The following is a 23828-nucleotide window of genomic DNA, read 5'->3' on the forward strand; positions in this document are numbered from 1 at the left end:
GCAATATAGATATGCATTGAAAGCATTAAAGACCACGTGAGAATATTTGTTGCGCTTCTTAAACTATATAAACATTTGTTCATGTTGATAAATTCAAGCTTAGAAGAATTCTTAGAAGTGAGACCGGAAAGCTAAACCACAAAAAATTCTCTTCAACTCTGCCAGAAATTTATTTCATAAAATTTAGAAATGGTCTTAAAAACTTGAGGCAAAAGTAAGTAACCTCTTACATAGATACAATTCTTACCTACAAGGTGTGCTTTCTAACTCTAAGGCCTCAAGTTTTTTAAACAGTTTACAATACTAACACGTTTCTAATGTAAGAATATTAATGCAAAAGTAATTTTTCTCTACTATCAAATACCATAAGCAAATAGTCCAATTTAGATGTAGTAGGAAATGAAAGCAGAGCACCTATGTGTCAGAGAAACAAAAATGACAGTATCAATGTGATTAGACGGTATATGCTCATGTGGTTATTTGGATATGCAAGTTCACCGATTTATTTGTAAATACTGTTTGTACGACCTTGCTTTCAGTCCTTGTGAAATATGTCTTAATCTGCATTTGAATAAGATAAACCTGGCCCTGCAATCCTGATTCATCACAACACCTATATTCATTTCATTATTGCTATTAGGGAGAGCACAACTCTCTCATTAAACATAGAAGAAGCAGTTAGGAGACACCGTTGACACTATTTCACTAAATCAATTTGCAAATGACTTTCACTTAGCTTCTGCATTAATCAAGCTGCTGGTGCCAAGCGCCTTCCAGACCAGGAGAGGGAGCCCGTGGATTAAAAACAGATTCTCGCACGCTCCGTTTAAATGACTAGGTCCTCGACTTTGCAACTCCTCTTAGCAAATCAAAGGAATATTCTCACGTAAAACATAAGAAAATTAGTCACATCTTTCTAAATGTGTGTTCTTAATTGTCTCTTATTTTAGAGGAGACATAGGCAGCTAAGGGCTAAGGCACTGTACAGATGAATATTAAAACCAGCTAACAAAATCTGAAGCTTCCAGTGCAAGGCAGAATATTTATCAGACTATTTTTATGTAGAACTTGGAGTTAAGAAATGGATTGTTTTGAGTTTCAAAGTAACCTCAGGTCCAGAAACAGAGGGCTCGGTGAGAGATCACTTTTGTAATCTTCTGTGAGTCCCAATTTTTTGTTTCACTAGTTTTCCAATCAATTTCTCTAATAATATTCCAGCTCACCTGCTGCTACAATTTTTAAGAGCCAGCTACAAACAAGCTCTGTGCATTGGAGTACTCAGACCACCTATAATATTTATACCTTCCACCAAGGGTAGCTGTCAGGCTAAAAACAACTAGGGTTTTCTAACATTTTTAAGGTATGGGCACTTAGTATTTCAGGCAAGGATCCAGACACTGGTTTAATGCATAGTACAAACACTGTAAAGGTCATCCTCCTTCCACACAATTTTTAACATGCACAATACTGATAGTCACATTGTGAATTTCTATCAACAAACAAGAAGGAGAAAGCAGCACCAAAACAACTGTGGTTTTGGGTAAGATGAAACAGTCACTGCCCACAGGTGTGTCAACATAAAGAGATTTGTAAGCATCACCTTGCAAGTGATTCTTCTAAGCAGCAATCAATCCCATTTTGATGAGGTGGGATTAGGCAACCCAAAGCAATGAGGTTTGACACCTGCTACAAACAAAACAAAGAGGAGTTCACGAGTAACACCATGGTGGAAGAAAGAGCTACCTTGTTTTGCAGTTTACAAGAGAGAATTAAGGGATCAACATGCAAAAGGAAAGTGGAGAAGGACGGCAGAATGCAACAGTCTTCTGGTTTTACTCCAAAACACTGTCCCTTAGCAGTTAACACTGATCATCCAAACCAAACCACTGGCAACATCTTAGCATCAAACTGTTTCTATGGTGGAGCCAGCTGCAGCAAACGATTGGCCACCCAGCCAGTGCTGGAGAGCAAGTCTAACCTTACAGCAACCAGCAGAAGTGGAAGATACAGGAGACCCAGCATCCCGGGACAGCAACTGAACATCAGGAGCTGTTACTTTACAGGTGACCTCCTAGCCCAAACTATCCTTTCATGGTCCACTACTTACTTCTTATCCCAAGCATGCCACCAAGACTTCTGTCTCTTCTACATTTTAACACTTCCTTTCTCATTCATGTTCCAAAACCATGAAAATAACCATCACTGGCAATCAAGCCCCAACTTAATATTGGAAATAAGCTTTTATTTACCATTGAGAATTATTTGAAAAATATAACTTGTTCACTTTCTCTACTGATAATCTGCTTCTCAGTGAGGTAATCATTCAACCTGCATGGTTTGATATCCTATTTTTTAACTGAACTGCCAACACAAGAATAATCTACAATTCTCAAATTTTGAATGGATTTAATGTTTTCCCAGGACCAGGATGGTTATGGTTTCTGTAACAAAAACTCCAAAACCTACTGGGGTTTTGCTGTTCCACACTACATACACCACTCTGGGCTCTTTAGTTCCCTAACAAATGAGATAAAATGACCTTCTCATTTGAAACTTCCTGTTCAAAAATCAGAATCAGATTCTAATCTAATTTGTAGAGTAAGGAATCTATTTACATAAAAATAACAGATTTACAATATATCAGGGTACAGGCCAAATACCCTTACTGCCAGTTGACATTGTTACTGTTTGGCAGAAAGTTATGAAAACAGAACCTGCTGTTCAAATTTCCATATACAAGCATGATACAGAAAGATCTCCCAGGAAACACAGCACAAATGCATTAAGGTCTACTGCATTGACTCAATTTTTTAACATAAGAAAAAAGTTTGCATCTGATTTTACAAAGACTCATCATTCCCTTAATTAACCTGCTCCCTGGTGTGCAAGGGAATCACTATTTTACGGTGCGTGTTATGCCACTCTACCAACACAATTAGTCATATTGTCCTGTACTCTGCTTCGAACGCAAAAACGTTCCTGATTACTGCCATGCAATAAGGTCATTCTGGGTAACAAATTGTCCAGAGAAGTCATCTGAATCTCTTGTGAGATGAGCAGCAGTGGAAATCTCTCTCCACCAGCTCTTTCCCAAGTGCTGGCATAATTAATAAGGAACAAGCATTTCCATTTGCACTGCAACTTTTGAATATACAATGCTGTAAATAACTGAAATAATGCTTTAACCCATTAGATCTGACAGTGCTCAAGAAAGGCGATGGTTTGGACTTCAACAAGACAAAGAATGTGCAGCCTGTGGTATTATTCAGGGTTTTGTAGCAACAGAGCAGAATGAAAAACAAGATCAGCATGCAAATGAGCTGTCTTTCCTTAGACAGAATTTACAGAAACCAGGCTAAGCAATTTTCAAATCTTTTACATTAGATCAACTTGATGAACGAAGTTTAGTCAAAAAAATGTCAGGACAGTGAATTTTTTCCTTTTAATAAAAGGAGGATTTCGTTGAAAAAATGCCCTAGGATTTCAACTAGTAAAAGTTACAAGCTAGATGTAAAAATGTTTTCTTATTTTATTTTTCTTTTTAAGGATCATTGAGATTTCTGTTCCAGTCTTCCTATTTGGTGGCTAAAACATAGTAGATTGAGCGAGTCCTTGGCTATGATGTACCATGGGAGACTATAGCTATTTGAGGAACTAACTTCATAAAAAGAGGAAAAGGATAAATATTGCAGAGCCATTTCCAAATCAGCAGTTCCCTTCTGTTGAATGAGCTTTGGAGGTTTCAGAAGTTGTGTTTTTCAATAAAAATCTGCTATATACTTCCAAAACATACATATCTAATGAAGCTTTCAACATAGTCAAAACCCAGAGTTCTTTTCCTTTTCATTAGAGGGAAGCACGTTACTGCTTTAGATTTAGATCTTGAAAAGCATTGCGAGTTCCAGACTTTCACTACAGCAGCTCCATCACCCCCAGAGCCACTTCTGAACATGGAATTTCCCATCTGGTCTGGAAGAGGAGAAGCGTACATGATCTTTCTCTCTCTCTTGCAGTCTGTTTTGGTGCCAAGTCATTTGTCTAGATGATCCACCTACTGATGCATTCCCTTCCAGAGTTGTCACTGTTAGGTAGATCTTAACCACATCTTCCACAATCAGGGAAAGTGCTGCATCGCCACCTGATAATGTCAGCAAGCACAACATATGTCCAGTAGTAAAGACCGAAGGAGGAACGTGGTCCTTCAGCTCAGCATTTGGTCTTACTATCAAGGGTTAAAAAAATAATTCAGCAACTATTTGTGTATTATGCATGCTGACTCAGAGTCTGCTGATTGACAACTGCAGCAAGGCTTCCTTTGACTCTCTGCTGGGCACGATGGATGACAGCTGAGTGTCAAGTTTAATATCTAACAGATCGAGACAGAAATGGAATTGCCTCAATATCAGTCATTTCTTCACATCAGGAGCTTAGCAGTTCAGTTTCTGTAAGGGGCAATAAATCTACCCGTTTGTGTAATGCACTTACGCGTTTGTTAGATTGAGGCCGAACACATTTTAACTTTGGGAAGGTTGTGGATGTTCCAGGGTTCCCAGCTGCAATGGAAAAGTCACCTGATTTTTCATTACAGAAACAATGTCTGTCAGCTAAGATGGCAACAATATATTCACTTGGATTCATGAAAAATAAAGACCATATGCCTTATTCACTGTCCTTGAGATGTAAAATATCAAGCCTTACTTCATTAAATGAATGGCAAAAATTACATACAGTTCCTAAACCAGGAATCCCGATCAATTCCAAGTTAAAACAACCGAAGTGAAACTATGTGATCAAGGCAGTTTCCTCACATGTAGAAAACACTAAAGGCCTTGTTCAGAGCCTGAAAACTGTACTTTAGTAAAACCTATTTTTCTTACGTAGGAAACACTTTCCGTATTCTTTTCAGTCAACTGTCATCAAAACATCCCTTCATTATTCCCACAGAGGTAAGGAAGAAAATACTAGTGAACTCGAGATGCAACATATTAAGCATACAGAAAATATAACGTCACTTGCATGATTCCTCTTCACAACGAAAGTGTTAAACAAGAGCCCATAATTCTTTACATACAAAATCAGACTTTCAAATTCTTATTCTTATGTATAAAACAAGTTGTATTTTTTGTTTCCTTATATCCCTGTAAATGCTATCAAGGTAATAAAAAAACCTTTGAAGTGATGATACATGGTAAAAGGAAAAAGAAATTCAACAACCACCTTTTTATATGCACAATAGTCATGTGTAGCAGAATATGTTTAATGCAATCTGCATTCATTGAGGACATTAGATCAGAATTATAGATTTAAGAGCAAAGAAGGCTGGCTAGAAAAAAAGCTGATCAGAGAACTTCTGCATGTTAATTTGTGAATGATCTAATTATTGTCTTAAAACAAAAAGGCAAGGTATTAAATTCTTTGAAGAGCTATAAGAAGTACCTGCTACAGAGACAATGAGTACAGGACACAACAGCCACAAAAATGAGAGAAGGCACCTCCACACCAACCTCATAAGCTTGTTTCTGCTGTATGCAAAGTGATGCTGCGCTGGGGGGGGGGGGGGGGGGGGGGGGGGGGGGGGGCAGAGGGGGAATAGAAGTCACTGAGGCTGATTCTCTAAGGTGAAAAAATAAGAAGTAAGAACAGAACGAGGTTCACCTACAACAATAGGCTGACTCTTTAAAGGCATCAATTGGAATATTGTCGTTTATTATACATGGGTAATAAAATCACCTGCTTTGAGCATAAGGAGTGATTTATAATGAAGCTGGCTTCAAAAACATTTAGGTAATGTGCCAATATGGATGAGGGAAGCAAAACATGAAATTACTATCAACATTCCTACAAAATTTTAACAACACATATTAATTAAAAAAAAAAAAAATTGTATTTGTGCTTTAGCTCTGTCAAGGATTAAAAATTAGGTACTTTAAACAATAAAGGACCCAACTGTTCTTAACATCCTTTCCCATAGAGGCAAAATACAAAGAAGTGTTGCCAGGAAGCCTTTTTAATATGTAATTTTTCCAATTTTACTTTGTGTACATAAATGAAATTTGAGTAGCTGCCTGGATTGAAAAGTTAAATTTATCCCAATGCTGTTTCCATGCTGTTTGTGGCACAAATAAACTCATCATTCTCTTCATGCCCATGGTAACCACTGCTACCTTTTTGAGGGACCCTGACAGAGACACCACTGCAACTGTGCTAACATGAGGAAGATGACGGAGACTGGAGACTTCACACTTGTCTTCACAGAGCCAGGCTCTGCCTACTCTCTCTGCACAAGCTGGGTGCAACAGCTGGGAGGAGGTGGGGGAACAACAGATCAGGCATCACCAGAGACCCAGCACTGCAGACCATCAGGACAGGATTCAATGAAATCCCCAGCCTTACAACAAAGCATACAGAGGTCTGATGTGCCAGTGTCCTTAACTGTTCAGTCAGGAGAGACTTGTTTATTCTGACAAGGACCTACTAAACACATACTAAATTCTGAATCACAGAAACAGCTCTGTCAATGAGATTACTTCTAGAAAGTAATTCTGTCCATAATCCATTCTAAATTGGAGAGAGAGAAAAAACAGATAATCTAATTATATTTCATAATGAGAAAAAAGCAAATGTAAAACAAACTCTTGTACTGGGCTGTAGCATCCTCTTCCTACAGGTGGACTGTACATCACATCGTAATGCCCTATTTTAGTAACTTAAAATTTCATAGCGGTTCACATGGTGGAAGAAACTTTGTTTAGTGATTCTTACTAAAATGTAACTGTGAATGAGACAAATGCTAAAAACACTAATAAAACAGGATTTGGCAGACTTTTTGAAAGCAGAGGCGCCTATGCTGTAAAGACAGAATCTGAAATTAGCAGTAAAAGGCATGCAAAGGCAAACTCCTGACAGGCTGCTGCTCTTCTCAAACCAGTGCAACCATGCAGCAATTTAGCAAAATTAAAAGCTAATTAAAAAAGCATAGTGCATGCTTAAAGGAGATGCTGTTTAGCTCCAAAGTGAAAAGAGGACACTGTGAGGGATGCTCCATGATGAAGTGGCAGAACTGAGAACCTGTCCCTCCAGCTTTCCCAGCCCCCTGTGCTGAGGAGTCTCTTTCCACCAGCAAACAATCCCATCATCAGAATAAAAAAATCCTGACAATAAACTAGACTTAGTGTCTCTGATATCTGCACTTGAGCTGCAGAAATGATAAAACACCTCAAGAGTATGAAACTGATCCTTAGTAAGAAGAGAAGAGAATTTGGAAGCTTTTGTAGCCCTCAAAGCTGCTGATCAGGAAAAGACTGGGAAGAAAACTCATGTAGAAGACTACAGATGGCCTCAACAGATTTCTCTGCCCTTCCTCTAAGGAGGCAAGTTTGCTCTTCTGGCACTGCCAGAGCTTGTGAGCTCGGGAATGACTTCACCAAGGAAGATCTTGGTGTTAGTACACACAAGGAAGTAGCTGCTTCTGTTTTCTGTGCGGGAAGGTCTCTTCCTTACCACTGGGGACAAACAATGATTTTCTCCACTGCAAAGGAGAAGGAAGACAGCAATTTTCTGTCAGACAACCCCCTGGCTCACGAGTCATGCTTGTTTACATATCCTTTAAAATCTGCTCTGATTTACTCTGCACAGAAAGGTGTATATACTCTGCATTTCAGATTTCCTATCCTGTTTGTGTTGCAAAACCTTTGGAATAACCCACACAAACAGACAGTCCACTCCTAAATAAACCCTTTTAAGATTTCAAGTTTTTTTACTGACCTTTTCCTTTAAACCAAAAAAGGAAGAAAAAAAAAAAAGCCAAAAGCCTGTGGGAAACTTTTATGAAATAAACTTCCATAAGGCCTGCTGTGCTGGCTCAGCAGCTGGTTAATTTGAATTCCAGGTATGTACTATGTAGGGTTTTTTTGGAAATGCTGGCAAATCAGAAAAGCAATGCTCCTTTTGGATCATAAAGCTGGCTTTATGGTCTTTTTGAAGACCATAAAACCGGCTCAGTTAACACACACAAATTCCTACCAAGTGTTGCACTGTCCAAGCTCACTGGCACAGGCAAAGCTACACCATAGCATCAGGGTATTTAAGGGCTTAAAGCTGCCATTCAGCTGCAGACATTATTTAAGTAATTAACAGACCAAGTTTCTGCATCTTCATACGAATCATGACAAAAATAACAAGAACATAATTTTTAAATAAATTAAAATGACATTTCATCACTATATATTTTTTTAACTACAACTGTCTGAACAAAGCAGCACATACTGGATCGCATCCATTCCCAATAAGGATCATCACTGCACCAGGATCTGACCCAATGGTTTTTACTGAAACCAAGCCATGTCTTCCCAGAGCAAAACCCCACTCCAAAGCAGTGATGAACACTTTACTTCTCAGATACTGGAAACCCTTTGTCTCTGGCATGGTGCGACATCGCAACACACTGGAGGAACAAGTGTGCCTCATTACAACTCCACAGAGGGACTCGCCATTCCTTACGCACAAGGAAGAGCAGACACACAGCAAATTGACATGTGCCACTTATGCGACAGAAATACATCCGCAGTGGAAAGCTGTTGTACTAAGGCAGACAGAATATTATAGCTGGGCTAGCTGAGCTGCTGAGCTCACTGTCTGAAAAAAAAAGTTGTATCGTGATTTTTTTTTTTTTCTCACCTAAAAATCCTGGGGAGGTAACCTATGCTGAGACCTATATATTAAGCCTGGTGCTCAGCATCACAGAACACCACGATGCTAGAATCCAATCAGATCATTCAGAAGTTTGCCAATCTTTATTTTGCTAGCTAAGGTCTTGATCTTGTGATAAGTCTCGATTTTGAATAGATTCATGCAGCCACACGGAGCCCAATGAAGCAGTGGGTATTTCGTCAAGCTTTTTTAAGCAACCATTTGTTCAATCTGCAGTAAATGAAGGCAGCCAGTCATGCTGCCATTTGAAGAATGTGTAGGTCCAGGTGTTACAATATTTCTGAAACAGTGAGGGTATTAATAATGAGCTCCAATTGTGTTTGGTATATGTGGTGGATTATAAGAACACTCTTCCTGGATGTCTAAATACCCTGCTGAATTCTACACTGAACCTTATCAGGATTCCCATATCAAATCACTTTTTAAAATGTCTAAGCTTATCACTAAAAATCCATTTCAAGTGATTCAGTTTCAAGTGTGCCTCCTACAAAAAACGACACAGCATGAAGCTTGGTGTATTCATTCCAAACAGCAGTATTTTGCTGCTAAAAAAGCAAGAGTTTTATACTTCTGACTATCCTTCTGAGTCACTGGAACAGAAAAAGCAAGCAGAATGAAATACTGAAGTCTCTCAGTAGTATAGAAATATTTTTTTCCCTAAAAATGGAGGAAATATCAGCCTACTTCTGATGGAGACACTGCTATAAAAGCAGCCAAGACATTTTAAATGGGATTGGGGCATAATCCCAGGGAGATACTCATTCTCATCCAGACGACAGTAAAATCAATGGGGAGCCTATGGCTGAATACAATCTGTATGCTCCACAGCAGCCTAGCAAACTAGCACATCTCACTCCAGAGCACTTTGGAAGTTCCCAGTGAATTCTTCGCTAGAGCATCTACCCATCTTCCTGACACTTTCTTCACCCATTTCCCTGCAAGTCCAGTAAGAGGAATGTGTTTATTTTCCCTGACACCACAAGGTACATGCCCAAATGTAGAGATAAGAAGCGGATTTTGAAAGAGTGCGGAATGCTGAGATGCTCAAATTTTCTGAAATTTGGGAACTATGCAATTTAACCATTTATTGCTGTTGCATTTATTTAGCAGTTGTGGTTTTAACAATCAGCTGGCAGGTGGCCTAAGACTTCGCATTTTACTTGTTTAAATGAAGGTGAAAGCAGGTGTCACTCAACTGGAAGAGGCAGCTGCACTCCCAGCTTCAGTGAACCCATTTGTTTGCTTTGACATTAGTGCACTCAGTAACTGCCCGTGACTTCTGAGCTCTCAAAAACATAAGGCAGGAGGGATTAGGGTATACTCATCTTCTGTCTCCATTTAAACTTCCTCTAAGACACGTGCAGGGCAGCTGCAGTGGCAGTCCTTGTTCTTTGCACCCTCACTTTTGGGCAAAAGAGAACTACTTCCCTGGAGCTGCTGGAACTGCTCCTGTCTACCCACTGGAGAAGGGAGCTGCGAGGACCTGGCAGGACTTGGAGAGTATAATGCCTACAGCTCCAAAAGGTATTGGGGGGGGCTTGTGATGAAATGATCAGTGATGAAGTGTGATGAATGAATGAAGGCAAATCCTCAAAAAAACGGAGCTGCGTAACACCTGCATATCTGCTCTTTTTCAGAAAAAAAACCCCAAACCCCACCCCCCCACCCCCCCCACCCCCCCAAAAAAACCCCAACCAAACAACAAACCGGGGGGAAATGGATAAATAAATAAATAGGATATGCAAATACAGAAAAGAAAATTTACACAGACACATGACAAAGAGCTTCAGTACCACCAGTAGTCAATAATGATGGAGAGGAAGAGACATGCTGGAGTTACAGTTTCTTATCCCTCACTTCCAATATATTAAGGACCACAGAAATGCATGGCCTGAAATATTGATGACACAAAGGCTGAAAAATTATGGGGGATCAATCAAGGACAAGAACAGTAACACCAGCTACATTAATTCTTTAACGTAAGCAATGCTGCTATTACAATGCAAATTGGAGGTAAACTTTAAAGATCTTACTAAATTAGTAGAAAGGCAGATGTTAAACCAATGAAACAAGGGTAACTACACAAGTTATCAGAGAGAAAAAATCAACCTCTCAACAGTGTAGCCAGAGCTGATCTCTTGGACTATGTGAGGAATGCAGATGAGCAGCATGAAGTTATCATGAAGCTTGTTAAAAGGCTGCAAAAGTAACAAAACCATGAAAGCATTAGCAAGAACAAGATAATATAAAGCAAAAGTGGTAGGAAGGTGCACTGAAAGTACATTTTACTGAAAGTAAATGAAGCCCAGAGAAGAGATGACTCTAGTAGGAAACAGGTGTTTCACTATCTGTAGTTCTCAGCTACATTCACTAGTCTGATGATTTTTTTTTTTTAAAGAATAGGGTACTGCAGGGATTTAATGAAAAGCTCCACAGAACAAACAAAAGAGGATTTGCTCTTGCTACAGTTATTACCCTGCTTTGAACTGCTAAGCAGTTGATAAAGTGATATGATGCCGTGAGGTCAACAGGACCTCATCTCTGCCCCTCCCTTTTCAAGAGAAAGGACCAATACTAGTACATTCTTAACAAGCTGGTCCAGTAGTACAGCAATGTTATTAACCAAGTATCTCAGTCATGAGACCAAAGCAGACTATACCAAAATGCCCAGGATCTCCAACATCCAAATTATTAAGGCCTCTTTTAAAGTAATTAGGGCAACATGTTGTATGGATGCACACCAAGATGAGTCATGAAGAATAACTAACAGATTGACAAAATCCCTGGCTGCATTCCGTTTGAATTTACTCAAGGGCCAGTTCAGCAACACAAAGTTTATGCAACTTCTCTTTCTGAGGAAAGTGCAATTACCATCTATTGTAAAACAATTATATTCAGGAAACACACAAACCCACCCCACCGCCCCAAGCATACATGGTTTAAATCGAAAATGAGTTAAAATGCAAATAAATCCCTTTTGAAGAAGGGAAGTAACTGGAGAATATTTTCCAATAACTTTAAAGTTAATTGAGCAAGAGTTATTCTAAAAACATAAACACCTCTCTATGACACAGCAAAGTTTAACCACATTGAAAATTTACAAGGTCAATTGATTTCTCACCTACCAAAAGATACAGAAATCCAACCATAAATTTTCAGTGCAATTAAGTAGGTGCCCAAAAATTTCCTTTGATTTCTCCTCTGGGCATAATCATCATCAGGGCAATTATATTTACGTGAGAACATACATACTGCCTCATACTGCACTCTGTTAAAGGTTTACCTTATGCTGTTCTGCTCAATCACTGACACGTTTGAGAGTTTACACCACAGCTATTTTGATCATGTTGTGCCCCAAAAAAGCACCATGAAGAATTCTCATTATGTTCTCACAAAATGTATTAGCTCTCTCCGATGTCCTCAGAAACAGACCTCAATTGCCAGAAGTACTGCTCCACAGGGATATACATGCACACTCTAAAGACAAAGAATGAACACAGGACATTTTTCCTCCTGTAACTGACAGCTAGAGAATTCAGTTTTGCCATGGCCTCCAAGTTACTTTAAATGGAGTGCTCAGAAGACTGGGGAAGGAAGAACCAAAGCGACAGGAATAAAATGTAACATTGTATACTTCAGAACCTACTCCATTTCATACTTAAACAGTTGAGAACACCTCTCATTTTAAGATCATAGTCAGGTGATTCTCCTACTCTCAATTCCTGTATAAGTCCTCTTTTTTTGGACATTTTTCTTATGAAGTAGAATGTATTCCATTTCTTAGCCTTTCTTCCTTCCTTCTCCTACTTCATAATACTGATTTTGTCCAGTACTTTTCAACTTAGTTTCAAACTAATGCAGCTATTTTTCTATTGGTGACTTTTCACTAACAAAAAGAGAGTAATAATAAAAAACCCCAATTAGAATAAAAAATTCAGGGGAGATGAGTTCCTTCTTATTTTCTTTTCTCTATGCAAGTCATGTAAGTAATGACAACACACAAATAGTGGACACACAAATTGTGTGACAGCATTTTTATATGCATATTTAGAACTCAGACGAGATTATACAAATTTTTCAACATATGTCAAAATAAATGCCTACATTATTTAACCATAGCCATTTAATGAACTAGAAAAGCAGCTGTCCTAATCAAAGTGGATTAATGTTAGCCCTTGAAAACTTGAAACCACTTGAAATCACTAAGCTTATCTTAAAATTTACATTTAGCTTATAGAAATATATTGAGGATCAGCAGCTTGTGTAAATGGCAGTGATAGTTGAAAACACTCAATCTTATGGCAAGGGCTCAGCATCTTGCTAGATTTATACCTAGTCTAGGGCACTGATTCAGGAAACACTAAAACGGGCATTAGAGTCTATTTTCTTCAAATTAGGCCTCTTGCAAATGGTACCTCAGGCATGTGCATGGACTGAAGGGGATGTTTCCCCCAGATACCACGACAGAAAAAGCTATATACTTTTACCAGTTCTTAAGAGGGCAGAAGAAATCAGTTACTCTTCTTGAAGTCTTTCAAGAAACGTGTGCGGACAGGTAAGGCATATCAATCTTATATTCTCATAACCTGTCTGTAAAATCATCACCTAAAACTGCCTCACGCTGATTTTTAGACATTTTCAACTTTAAGGATGCTTGAACTTCAGTTACACATTATAAACAACAATTTTGGCAATCAAGATGCACTTCAGAAAACTCGCTTTTGGCATGTGATGAGCAATTCAGACACAAGTAAAAGAGGAAAGGGAAAAGAGAAGATTCAAGTATATTAAACATTGTTCCTTTATTTACAAAATGGAAAGAGAAAGCAATATTTGATATTTGATGTCTGATCATTTATTATCTTCCCTAGTAAATAAAGCCAGCCTATCAGAGCAGGTTTATGAATGGGCCTGTACTTTTATGCAGCACTATTACCTTACAGCATAAGTTTCTGGATAACAGACCAATGCTTTTGTTCAGAATGAGCTTCAGCTCCATTTGTAATATGAACAAATTGCCTACAACTCCATTTCTGTTCAGTGTCACCTGCATGTGTGTACAGAGAAAGATTTCACATGGGAAAAACCCCCTTTCTATGGTATATGGGGCCAAGAAGGAAGGTGCCTGCAAAGACGTACACCAGAGTAAGTAAACAGAGCTGCACTGATTTACACCAGCTGAGTCTCAGCAAATGTATTGCCTGTAACCACTCTCTTGAAGGCCAGAGGCAAAGCCTGGAAAAGAAACAATGCTTCTTTATAATTATAGCCCATTTCTCATCAGCAACTGAAATATGGCAGATACTAAAGAAACATTCCGATTCCAAAGAAAACCACAAAGCCATTGTTTTCCACTGAACCATGTCTTAATTTGTTTTCTTTTTCTGATAGCCAATTAGTCTTCATGTTTTGCACTACCAAGCTGATAAGCAGCCAAGCTCTTGGTGTCCTAGCCATGCTCAGGGCTTTTGTCGGAATTAGCTAGCTTCTTACAAGCAGAAGATGACACCTATGTGCATCAGGTTGTGTGACTGGCTGACATCCAGCCAGCCCTTGAAAGTCAAGGATGGGGTTACACATTCATTTATTATTCCCCTCCTCCTCTTCCCTCCTGCTACCATCTGGTACTTCCTCTGGCAAGTGCTGATGGTATACTGCTGGGTATTTTTATTACTTTAAACATGGACAAATGGGAGGTTACATGTCCCCTTTTCTAAAAGAAATGTTAACAGAATGCAAGCTATAACTTCAGTATTTTTAAAAGCCTCCTTTTCCTGACACACATAGGCAATATTCCTCAAGTAAATTTCCTACATTTTCAAAAGACTGCTATTTTAAAATCTTAGCCCTAGTTTGTTCATCTAATACCATATGGGTTTAATGATGTAAGGCAAAGAACAACATGGACTATGGCTACTTGGACATGGTGAGGACAGGAATACTTTATAAGAATGCAGATTAGTATCAAATACCTTGTGCTCTGTTGTAAGGAAAACATGTACATGCAGTGATAGAGAAGACAATACAGCGCAGAGAGCTAAAACTGAGCTGATGCTCCTTAAAAAGAACCAAAAAAATTTCAAAATCCTTTACAAAGCATGAATACATGGAAGATTTGCTTGTTTTTTAAAGATCATTTTAAAGATTTCATCTCATACTTGCCTAGTTTAGCATTACCTCCATTTAAAGTTTGGCCTAAGACATAAAGCCCAGAAAGGTACCTTATAAAAGGTATCAGTGCAAAACCTGCAGGGAACTGCAGTAAAATACTCAGTAAGTGCTAACACAATTTCAATGAGAAGACCCACAGGTAAAGAACCTGCTATTTATTTAATTAATTTCAGTGGTGCTGAAGAGGAGTGAAATGTATTCCGTACCATTATAATAAAGCAAAGCTGAGGTAAATTCATTAGCAGGATATAATACATTCCACTTCTCTCATTCTACTTACATGCTGTGTTAGAGAAGACAGAACTCAGCAGTCAGGTTTTTACTTACTTAGTTTCAAAAAAAACCCTAGTTTCCTCATGAAGTTATTGGTGGGAGGAACAGAGATAGATATGGGAGGAAAATACAAGCTGTGTTTCCCCCTCTAGGCAAGAACTATCTATTTTAAAAAAATGAAGACTTTTTCGCCAACCAGATTCATCATCTACAACATATAAGGTACCATAGATACCATGCCTACACAAGATAAAATTTCAGCTCAGGTCCAGCCTCACAAACACATCCCATCAGAGATGAACCAGCTGTGATTCAGAGCCAAAGTATTTACCAAGTGACAGAAGAACATGTATTAAATAATGAAACAGGGATAAAAAACCAATAAGTTTTGCTAAATAACTCATTACACAGGTGAACTTCAAAACCCAATAGTTAAAAGTATTCCTCCCTTGGGTTTAGCATTGCTAGCTTCCAGAAAGTTAGTAACACAATGTACTAGAAAGCACGGTTCCTTTGGGTCCATCCTAAGCTTAAACAAAAGTGAGGCCTGTTAATATGTATTATTTCAGGCTTTAGAGGATGTCAGTGACATGAAGCAAACCTTCAGATACAGAACCACATGAAGAAAGCTCCACAGCTTCACAAAGTCCTGTTAACATTAGAGCTGCGGAGGAAACACTATTAGCCTGCATTACATGATACAAGACACTTCAGGCATGTAGTCATATATATATATGTATATATATAAAAAAAGAAAAATATTGCTAGCCTTTTAAATTTTCAGTAACAGAAGTAACACTTTCACTCCCATTTAGAAGCAAAATGCCATTTTTCATAGTTACCTGAAACTGCAAACGCATGCGAGTCTTTGCTGTACAGCTCCATGCAGAAAGCTAGCATTTCTGGCATCACCCTTTGGCACACCAGACTGCTGGGCTCAACAAATGGATACTGTTCTCTTCTAATTACTTTTTAATACTGTGCATTATGGCACCCAACAGAACAGTAGCATCCAAGACCAGAGAGAAGTCCTCAGCTTTTTGCAATATGCGTGTTAGGAAAGACAGAAGCTTCTGGCTGCAAACTCCCACTCCTGCTGCACCACGTTACCTGCAGCGTGAGGCTCCTGCAGCATGCGCGCATCCCTCTGTCACGTTCACAGAGTGAATGCCCATTTATAGATAAACCAGGAGTTAAATACCATTGCCTTGCCTGTGCAGAGATCTACAAACTACCAGGAGAACTCTTTGTACATTATTCTTGCAGTGAAATATAATTTTCAGTGTAGCTGGCAACAAGACTGCAGTTCAGCCAACGCACAGATTATTCCCTTAATCGGGAAGGCTTCAGAGCCAGGGAAGAAGATTCACTTTGATTTGTAGTGCCTCTCAGAAACCTCATGTAGAGTGGAAAAGACAGAAATACCGTCCCACATAAAAATATTCTCTCCAGAAGAAAAATTAAGCTAGCACAAGAAATCAGCTCTGATCTGGTTTGAATCTGTTAAGAACGGCAAGTATAAAAGCACATCTTTGTATCAAAATCAGAGCTGTACCCAAGTTGGTACCTGCAGTGTGGCTCAGAGTAAGGCACGCGCAGCCATACTGCACTCTTCTCAGCGTAAGCAGCTTTAACACTCAACTAGTTCATGCTCATCATCACCAGATCCAAGGAATTGTCAATTCTCCCCAGCACAGGGCTAGCTTGAAGGCATTTGGTGAAGCTTTTACTTCTAGACATAATTAAAGCTTATTTATAATGGCAGGTTCTCCTTGATATAGAAAACCTCAAAGTTTGCATCTAGAGAAATGTACGCTAATAAATGATCAACAGGAATAAACTACTGACAAAGATCTTAGCTACTCCGTATCAGAAGCCAAACGATACTTCCCAATTTTGTGCAGTTCTGTTTTGATTCAACAGATTGCCTCACATATTTTTCCTATTACCATGATTTTACTGTTCAACATGTACTTGAACAAAGCTTCACCCTCTCTTGCACACATATTACAAGACTAAATAGAAATGCTGAGATTGCTGTATGAGATTATTGGTCCATCAGACCTAGTACCTTGCAACAAAAACCTCAAGCTGCTTGTCTCAGAGAATGGCAAAACCAACAGTCTGCTGGATCTTCTCAGTTGTGCTGAAAATGATGATGACACATCACTAGTTTGATACTTCAAGGCAAAAGACATGGAATTTCCATTTATTTGGTAAGTACAGGTTTTTTAAGAGATTATTCACACTTTTAAGTATAGGTGGGAAAAAGAATTCCTATTATCAGATTCAAAGTGTGACAATAAAAACTTGTAGTTTTGCTCATTCATCAACATCTCTAAGTGTTGGTCCAATTCTGAGAACATATTTTGGTTTATAAACCCTTGCTATTTTCTTGAGGTCTATCACAAGAGTGGAACCTGAGAACACTTACTACAGACAGCTGCTGTAACAGAAATGGAGGATCAGTGTATATCACCATTTAAAAACCCACATATGTTTCAATCGTTAGAAGTCAGGAAACACAAACTTGAAGAGAAAAGTTCTTAAGCAAAACTAAAAGAGCAATTTCTGTTCTTAAACTATTAAACACAACCCCTTAATGGAGCCATTATTAAACATAAATAAATATCAGTCGTAAAGAGGAAGAAATGTGGTTTGCTGGGTTGCATCTACTCTTACTATGTAAATATGTAAAGAATCTAAGAGCCGTTTATGAATTTTAAACTGTTATTCGCACTATTCACTTTTCCTGGCTATTATTTCTTTAAATTTTCTGACTTTCCTACTACAATGTAATTGATTCCCTAAAAGCCTCAAGCTGCAACATGGACTCTTACATGCTTATAGATGGGTAGCTATGACCAATAACAACAACAGATATGACACATTAATATACCTTCTGTTGCAAGTTGTATATTTTAGAAGAGGACTACAAACGCAAAAGGATTAGCGTCAAGGTCGACTGTTATTTCACCCCATTTTCAGAAGACTACCCTTTGTTACAAGAAAACCATCACTGTTGGATGTTGAAAATGTGAACTATGGGAAGACTTCATGGAAAAGTCTTCTATTGCTTGATCTGTTCCTTTCACCACTGTGTAAGTGCTTACTGTGTGGGAGTTAATTGTATTAGTTATCTGGTGTAACAACCTGATTAATTCTGTACTTCAGCACTATTAGGTACCACACTATGCACAATTCACTGGAGAATGGATGAATTTAATCCTTCTGTTCAAATACAAACCCAAACAAGAATAATCCTTTGTTTTATAACTTTTAAATAGAAAACTTAAATTCTTAATGATGCCTAGAGTACATTAGGAAGGCACTCACTGAAACTATTTAGCTAAGGGTAAATAGACACTTCCATTAGAAAGCCTAATTAATTGGGATTTAAAAATTAACTCTGATTTACAACGGACCATAAAACTCTCCAGTCCAAAATTTTATCTTTTTATTTGAAGGTTTGTAAAAGATCAAATTAAAGAAACAGTATCAAGAAATTATCCTTTGTTATTTCAACACCGTTCTCAATATTTGCAGCTGCAGAATTTTTAAAAATTGGCAGGCCTCAAAATTCATCCTGGGGTGTATTTAACTTGGCAGTCTGACACACAAATAATTGAAGGATAGGGAAGAGAAAGAAAATGAGAATATACAAAAGGCATACAAAATAGGTTTATATAATACACCTATCACTATCACTTTTTGCACTATATCAGACAATCTCATAGGATATAGTGCAAAAATGCCCCATTAAAGAAAGCACTGAGTTCTGCTCTTAGAAATCTATTTAATTTTAATAGCAAAACCACTCACTAAAAATTTACCACAATAAATGAGATGAAGCCCCAAAGAAGAATTTGTTTTCAAAATTTCAGGTTCTATAAATGAGGACATTTCTTCCCAATAAAGAGAAGCAGAATAATTTAAAACTGGCCCAGAAGTTGCTAGCTTAAAATACACAAGCTGTTGAACAAATGAAGCAATTAGTCATGTCACAGGAACTGCTCAGAACTCCTCCTTGTGTACATTGTGGCACAGCTATTTTTCCATAGCACAGAATTTTCAGGGTATTAGCCAAGCAGGCAGAATAACAAAATATTTTACAGAAAATAAGATTTTTTTTATATCACAATCAAATAAGGTCTTGGTTTAGAGAGATACTTTTTTCTGAGTCATTCCTAAAAGCACTTGCTAAATTCCCTGAAGTCCCAACAAAAGATATACAGTACAGGCAAGTCTGAGCAAAATGAAGAATGAACACCAAATAAACACATTATGAAAGACTTTCTTTCCCTCCCCATGGGCCAAAAAAGAATCCCAGATAAATCCTCTGTATTTGAAATAAATGGCTACTAACAAAATACTTTCTAAAAGCAAGGGTGTGCTTGTGCTTCCATTCTAAATTTGTGGTCAGAAGCAAAACAGAGATTGCCAGGTTGAGGGAAGAAGCTGCTCTTGCAATACTTTCCCTGATGGCCACCCTACAGTACCAGGAAGCCACTTTTGCTAGTATCTGGGTGAGCAGTGGCTTCCCTGAATAAACCCACTCCACAACAGCACAGCTCCCAGCAGGCATAGGAGCAAATGAAACCCTTTTATCAAAGAACCAAGAAAAGTTGTTCCTGAGCCTTTTGAAAGGGAACTGCCAAACCCAGAGTACAATGGGAGAAAGAGCAAGTAAAAAAATCCACAAAAAACAAACTGCACACTCCCACCTACCCCCAAAAAAACCCCAAACCACAACCCTGGAAAGAAAACCACATAAATAATGGTTTATGCTCAATATAAATTACCTCTTCTTTCACTCCCAATGCCGGTTATGTCATCAGTGTCTATAAGCTACCCATATACCCCATGAAGGGCCCAACCAGGCTGCAGAAGCAGTAGTCAAGGACGCCTGTTGAACCCGAGCATGATTTCTAATTTCCCATTCCGCTTCTCATCTCACTTCCTATTTTACTTCTCCTTTATATGTCTATGTCACAAAAAATTCTTGCCATTGACATTACAATATTAGCATAATATTAACAGAACACCAACCAGAGTTACCGTTTTTGATCACTTGCAAAGTCAAGATTACAAACTGGCTGTATTTCCATTGCCTTATATTTGGAAAGCTTTTTTCCACAATTGTATAAAAACCTTTCTGTAGATTTTTAGAAATATTAATTGAAAAAAAATTGGATCTGAACTTATTACACAGTCTTCAAGAACATATCAAGTAAATTGTATCTAGCTTGTGGACTAGGCTTCTGATCCTTGGCTCTATCAGTGATTTAATTCCTGACACAAAGAAATATGTGAACATTTATCAATCAAACCTTTGTTGTCTTAGGCACATTACTTCAGCAATAAAGAACTCACCAGAAATATCCTTTCAAGTTGATCCTGAATGTCTTTCATTCCCGGAAAAGCAGCGACCCCTTGAATCATTTCTACAAAGATACAACCCACGCCCCTATAGAGGGGGGAAGAAAAAAAAAAAAAAAAAAAAAAAAGAAAAAAGAAGAAAGTATGTAATGTTAGAAAGATTCCTTATAGATTAAATAGCCAGCAACAATATTTTTGTATCCATTACCAGTATTTAAATAATATTTATTTATTTCTTAAAATCAATGCCAGGCTGAAGGAGAAGCATGTGCATTTACTAAAACTGATGTGTACATACGAATCCTTTTCAGGTGGCAAGTGCAGAGGTAGCTGGAATACAGTTGATAGCTGCTGAGACCAATAAAGGTGCAGCAGCTGCTCTCTGTGCAAGTGCTTCCTGAGCAGCATACTCATGCCCCCAAATAAATTCTGGGGACATGGGAATAGCAATGAGAGATGAGAAAAGATGAATGGGGACAGGACTACGGCACGGAGGCACACTGGAAGGGCTCGGCACTAGCAGAAAAATCTGGAAAAAGATGAGTAAAAAGGAAAAAGCAATGTGACTGCTCACAGCCACTGAACTAAGCTACTGCAGATGATTTCTGGGATGGGCTTGCTTGGGCTTTCTTCTCCACTTTTCCAGCATGAAAGAAGGAAGCTCAAAGCCCATAGCTGTGGGGGGTTGCTGACACCATCTCCCAGAAGCTCTGGCTGAGAAGTGCTGCAACAGTCTGAGCAGCCATGGGCTCCCTGCTCTCCCCACCGCAACAGCCACCTCATGACAGCCCCTGTCTCTGGTCTGTCACACAAGGCTCTTCACATGAGTCTCCCTCACCCCATTCAGTTAAGCCACTGGCAGAAGCACTAGGAAATCAGAAGGGAAAAAATATCTGGTAGATACTAACTACAACAAAAAGAATGGATTCTCAACAGCTGAGGAAAGTTTCTGTGACTAAGCCCAAATTTCGGATAACCTGAGGACTTCCTGCATCTGAAAAGTAAAACCAATTACAAACTTGCATTTGAATCTTTTCTGGATGAAGAGAGTTCAAGAACTGCTTGTTCCACATAAACAAAACAAAACAAAATTTAAGAGAAAACATGCCCCTTGGCTACCAACAGGATGCAGAATTTGATTATGTATTTAATTCATTCAATTACATTTCTCTACATACATTTTTCTACATCTTCAACATGCAGACACCTACATATATTGTACAACCCTCTGTGTAAGTAACCACACCAAAAAAATCTTCACCCAAAGCAAATGCCAAATCAATAACCCAAAATATGTTTCAAAATGAACCAAGAATTTGCAAAACTACCTACAGTACCACCTCTACCTGAAATTGTGAGTTGTGTTTCTCTGTCAGCAAATCCCAGTGATAACCTCTAATTTAACTTTGTTTTTAGAAGTAAATTATTTGGAATGTAGTAATTACATACCTTTGCTTGTGCATCGTGATGATGCATTCAGAAAGTAGCATTTAATTTTAGCCATATGTGTGCATATATTGGTGAGAAAGTGGTTCTAGAATAAAACAACTTAATGAAAATAGATTGCATATTTTCATTAAGGCCGGGGATGAGTATTTATAGATGCCACTTAACTAAGACTATTGGCAGACAACCCACACTTTACTCATCTCTGAAGGCTTTGACCCCTACTGAATAATGAAATAATTTTATGTTCCAGGACAAGGAGAGCTGATAGCCAAATTTCTTGAAGAAGAAAATTACACATGTATCACTATTTTCTAATTCTACATCCCAAAGCATAGATATACCAAACAAAGTTTCTCCTTAGGCATTGAAAAGTGGAAAAAAACTTTGGAAAGCACAGTTCTGTTCAGATTTTAGAAAAACTCAGATGTTTATAAAAAGAGGTTAAAATTTATGTTCCATATGCGTCTGCTCGTTACTGAGTGAACTGAATTGATTAAACTGCCATTCATCATTTAGTCTGGTCAGTGCTTCATTAGGCACAGATAGGCACAATATATCTTAGTCACATACTTATAAACAGTATCAGGATCTGAGGCGAGGAAAAAATCAAGATTTCAGTCAGAAGCCATTTATTCAAGATAAGAAATAAAACAATTGAATTTACACTAAAGAAAAGAGGATTAGAGTTCTATTCTTGCAACCAGAAAACAGGCATTTGATTAAACCAGTGTATCATTTGAGGTCATGTACTGCTATCTACAAAGAAACTTCAGCTCATTGTTTGAACAGAAGTGTTGTAAAGGTGTCAGGAAGATTCAGCTGAATTTTAAACTATTTCACATAATCTATTTACAAAATTTTCCACTTTTAGTGGGTCTGAAAAGTATGAGACAAAAATCAAGGAAGAACTGTAAACAACACTATTGAAGAAAAATCTCCTGTTTTGAAAGAAAAATCGTGTAACCTAGTACTCCATTTAGTCACACACTGAAATGAGCATGAAAGAGTACTGCAGTTAAATAAACAGCTAATACAAAAATCAAAAGGTTATTAAAATCGTGGAGGAGAGAAACATAAACACCTTCAAGGTCTGAGCTGGAGGACTGCTGTTCCCTTCGGCCCACTTGAAAATTAAGCTTATCTTGGTTTCAAAGGTTATCACATTGAAGAATAAGTCCATAGAAAGAGAAGATTAAATAAATACTTAAAAAAAAAAATAACAAGAAAAAAAGTATGACATTGAACTGATAGGGAATATGCAGCCATTGATAGCACATAAAGGCTTCAAGATGGCTGGATGGTATTTTAGACATCTTAGTGGTATCGGTGAATTTTAGGCTCACAGCAAATGGAAACTGAGTATATAACAGGTTCCCTGAATCACAAACCATAAGTGCACACATACAGAGCATGAAAAGAAATAAAGCCTCTACAAGGCCTTGAAACTTAGTCTTGTTTTTTAGACCTCACAAATGATTAAACAGATTGGAGGTATTTTTGAGCAAAGCAAAAATTATTTTCTTACTTGAACAACCGGTTTGTAAGGAAAATTTAAGAGAATAATGCCATTCTTGGCTACAAGAAAACACACAGGGACTGGGAGAACGTGATGACTCTGTATTTAAAATTATGCAAAATTAAAGACAGGGAAGAACTGATTAGGATTTTAATAGTTCCCAGAACCGTAGATAGATCCAAGTGTAACTAGAAATAGCAGAATGCCTTTAGGAAATAAAAATTTTAGGGTGATCATTAGAGAAATATACTTTAAAAATGTGCTATACCCCAGCCTCCCAATGGACTTGAAGCTTCACAGTTACAACCGTGTAAAGCTAGACAAGCTGAAA

General features: G+C 38.1%; 1 protein-coding gene across 1 annotated transcript in view; it reads right to left on the bottom strand.

Moving 5' to 3' along the window:
- Positions 1-23828, bottom strand: part of CDK14 (cyclin dependent kinase 14) — a 317000-nt gene that overhangs the window by 104497 nt on the left and 188675 nt on the right. The window contains 1 exon segment of the mRNA XM_055806228.1: positions 20527-20620. Within this exon segment, the coding sequence (XP_055662203.1) occupies positions 20527-20620 (94 nt within the window).

The sequence above is a fragment of the Falco peregrinus genome, chromosome 5, assembly GCF_023634155.1.
Source record: "Falco peregrinus isolate bFalPer1 chromosome 5, bFalPer1.pri, whole genome shotgun sequence".
NCBI lineage: Eukaryota > Metazoa > Chordata > Aves > Falconiformes > Falconidae > Falco > Falco peregrinus.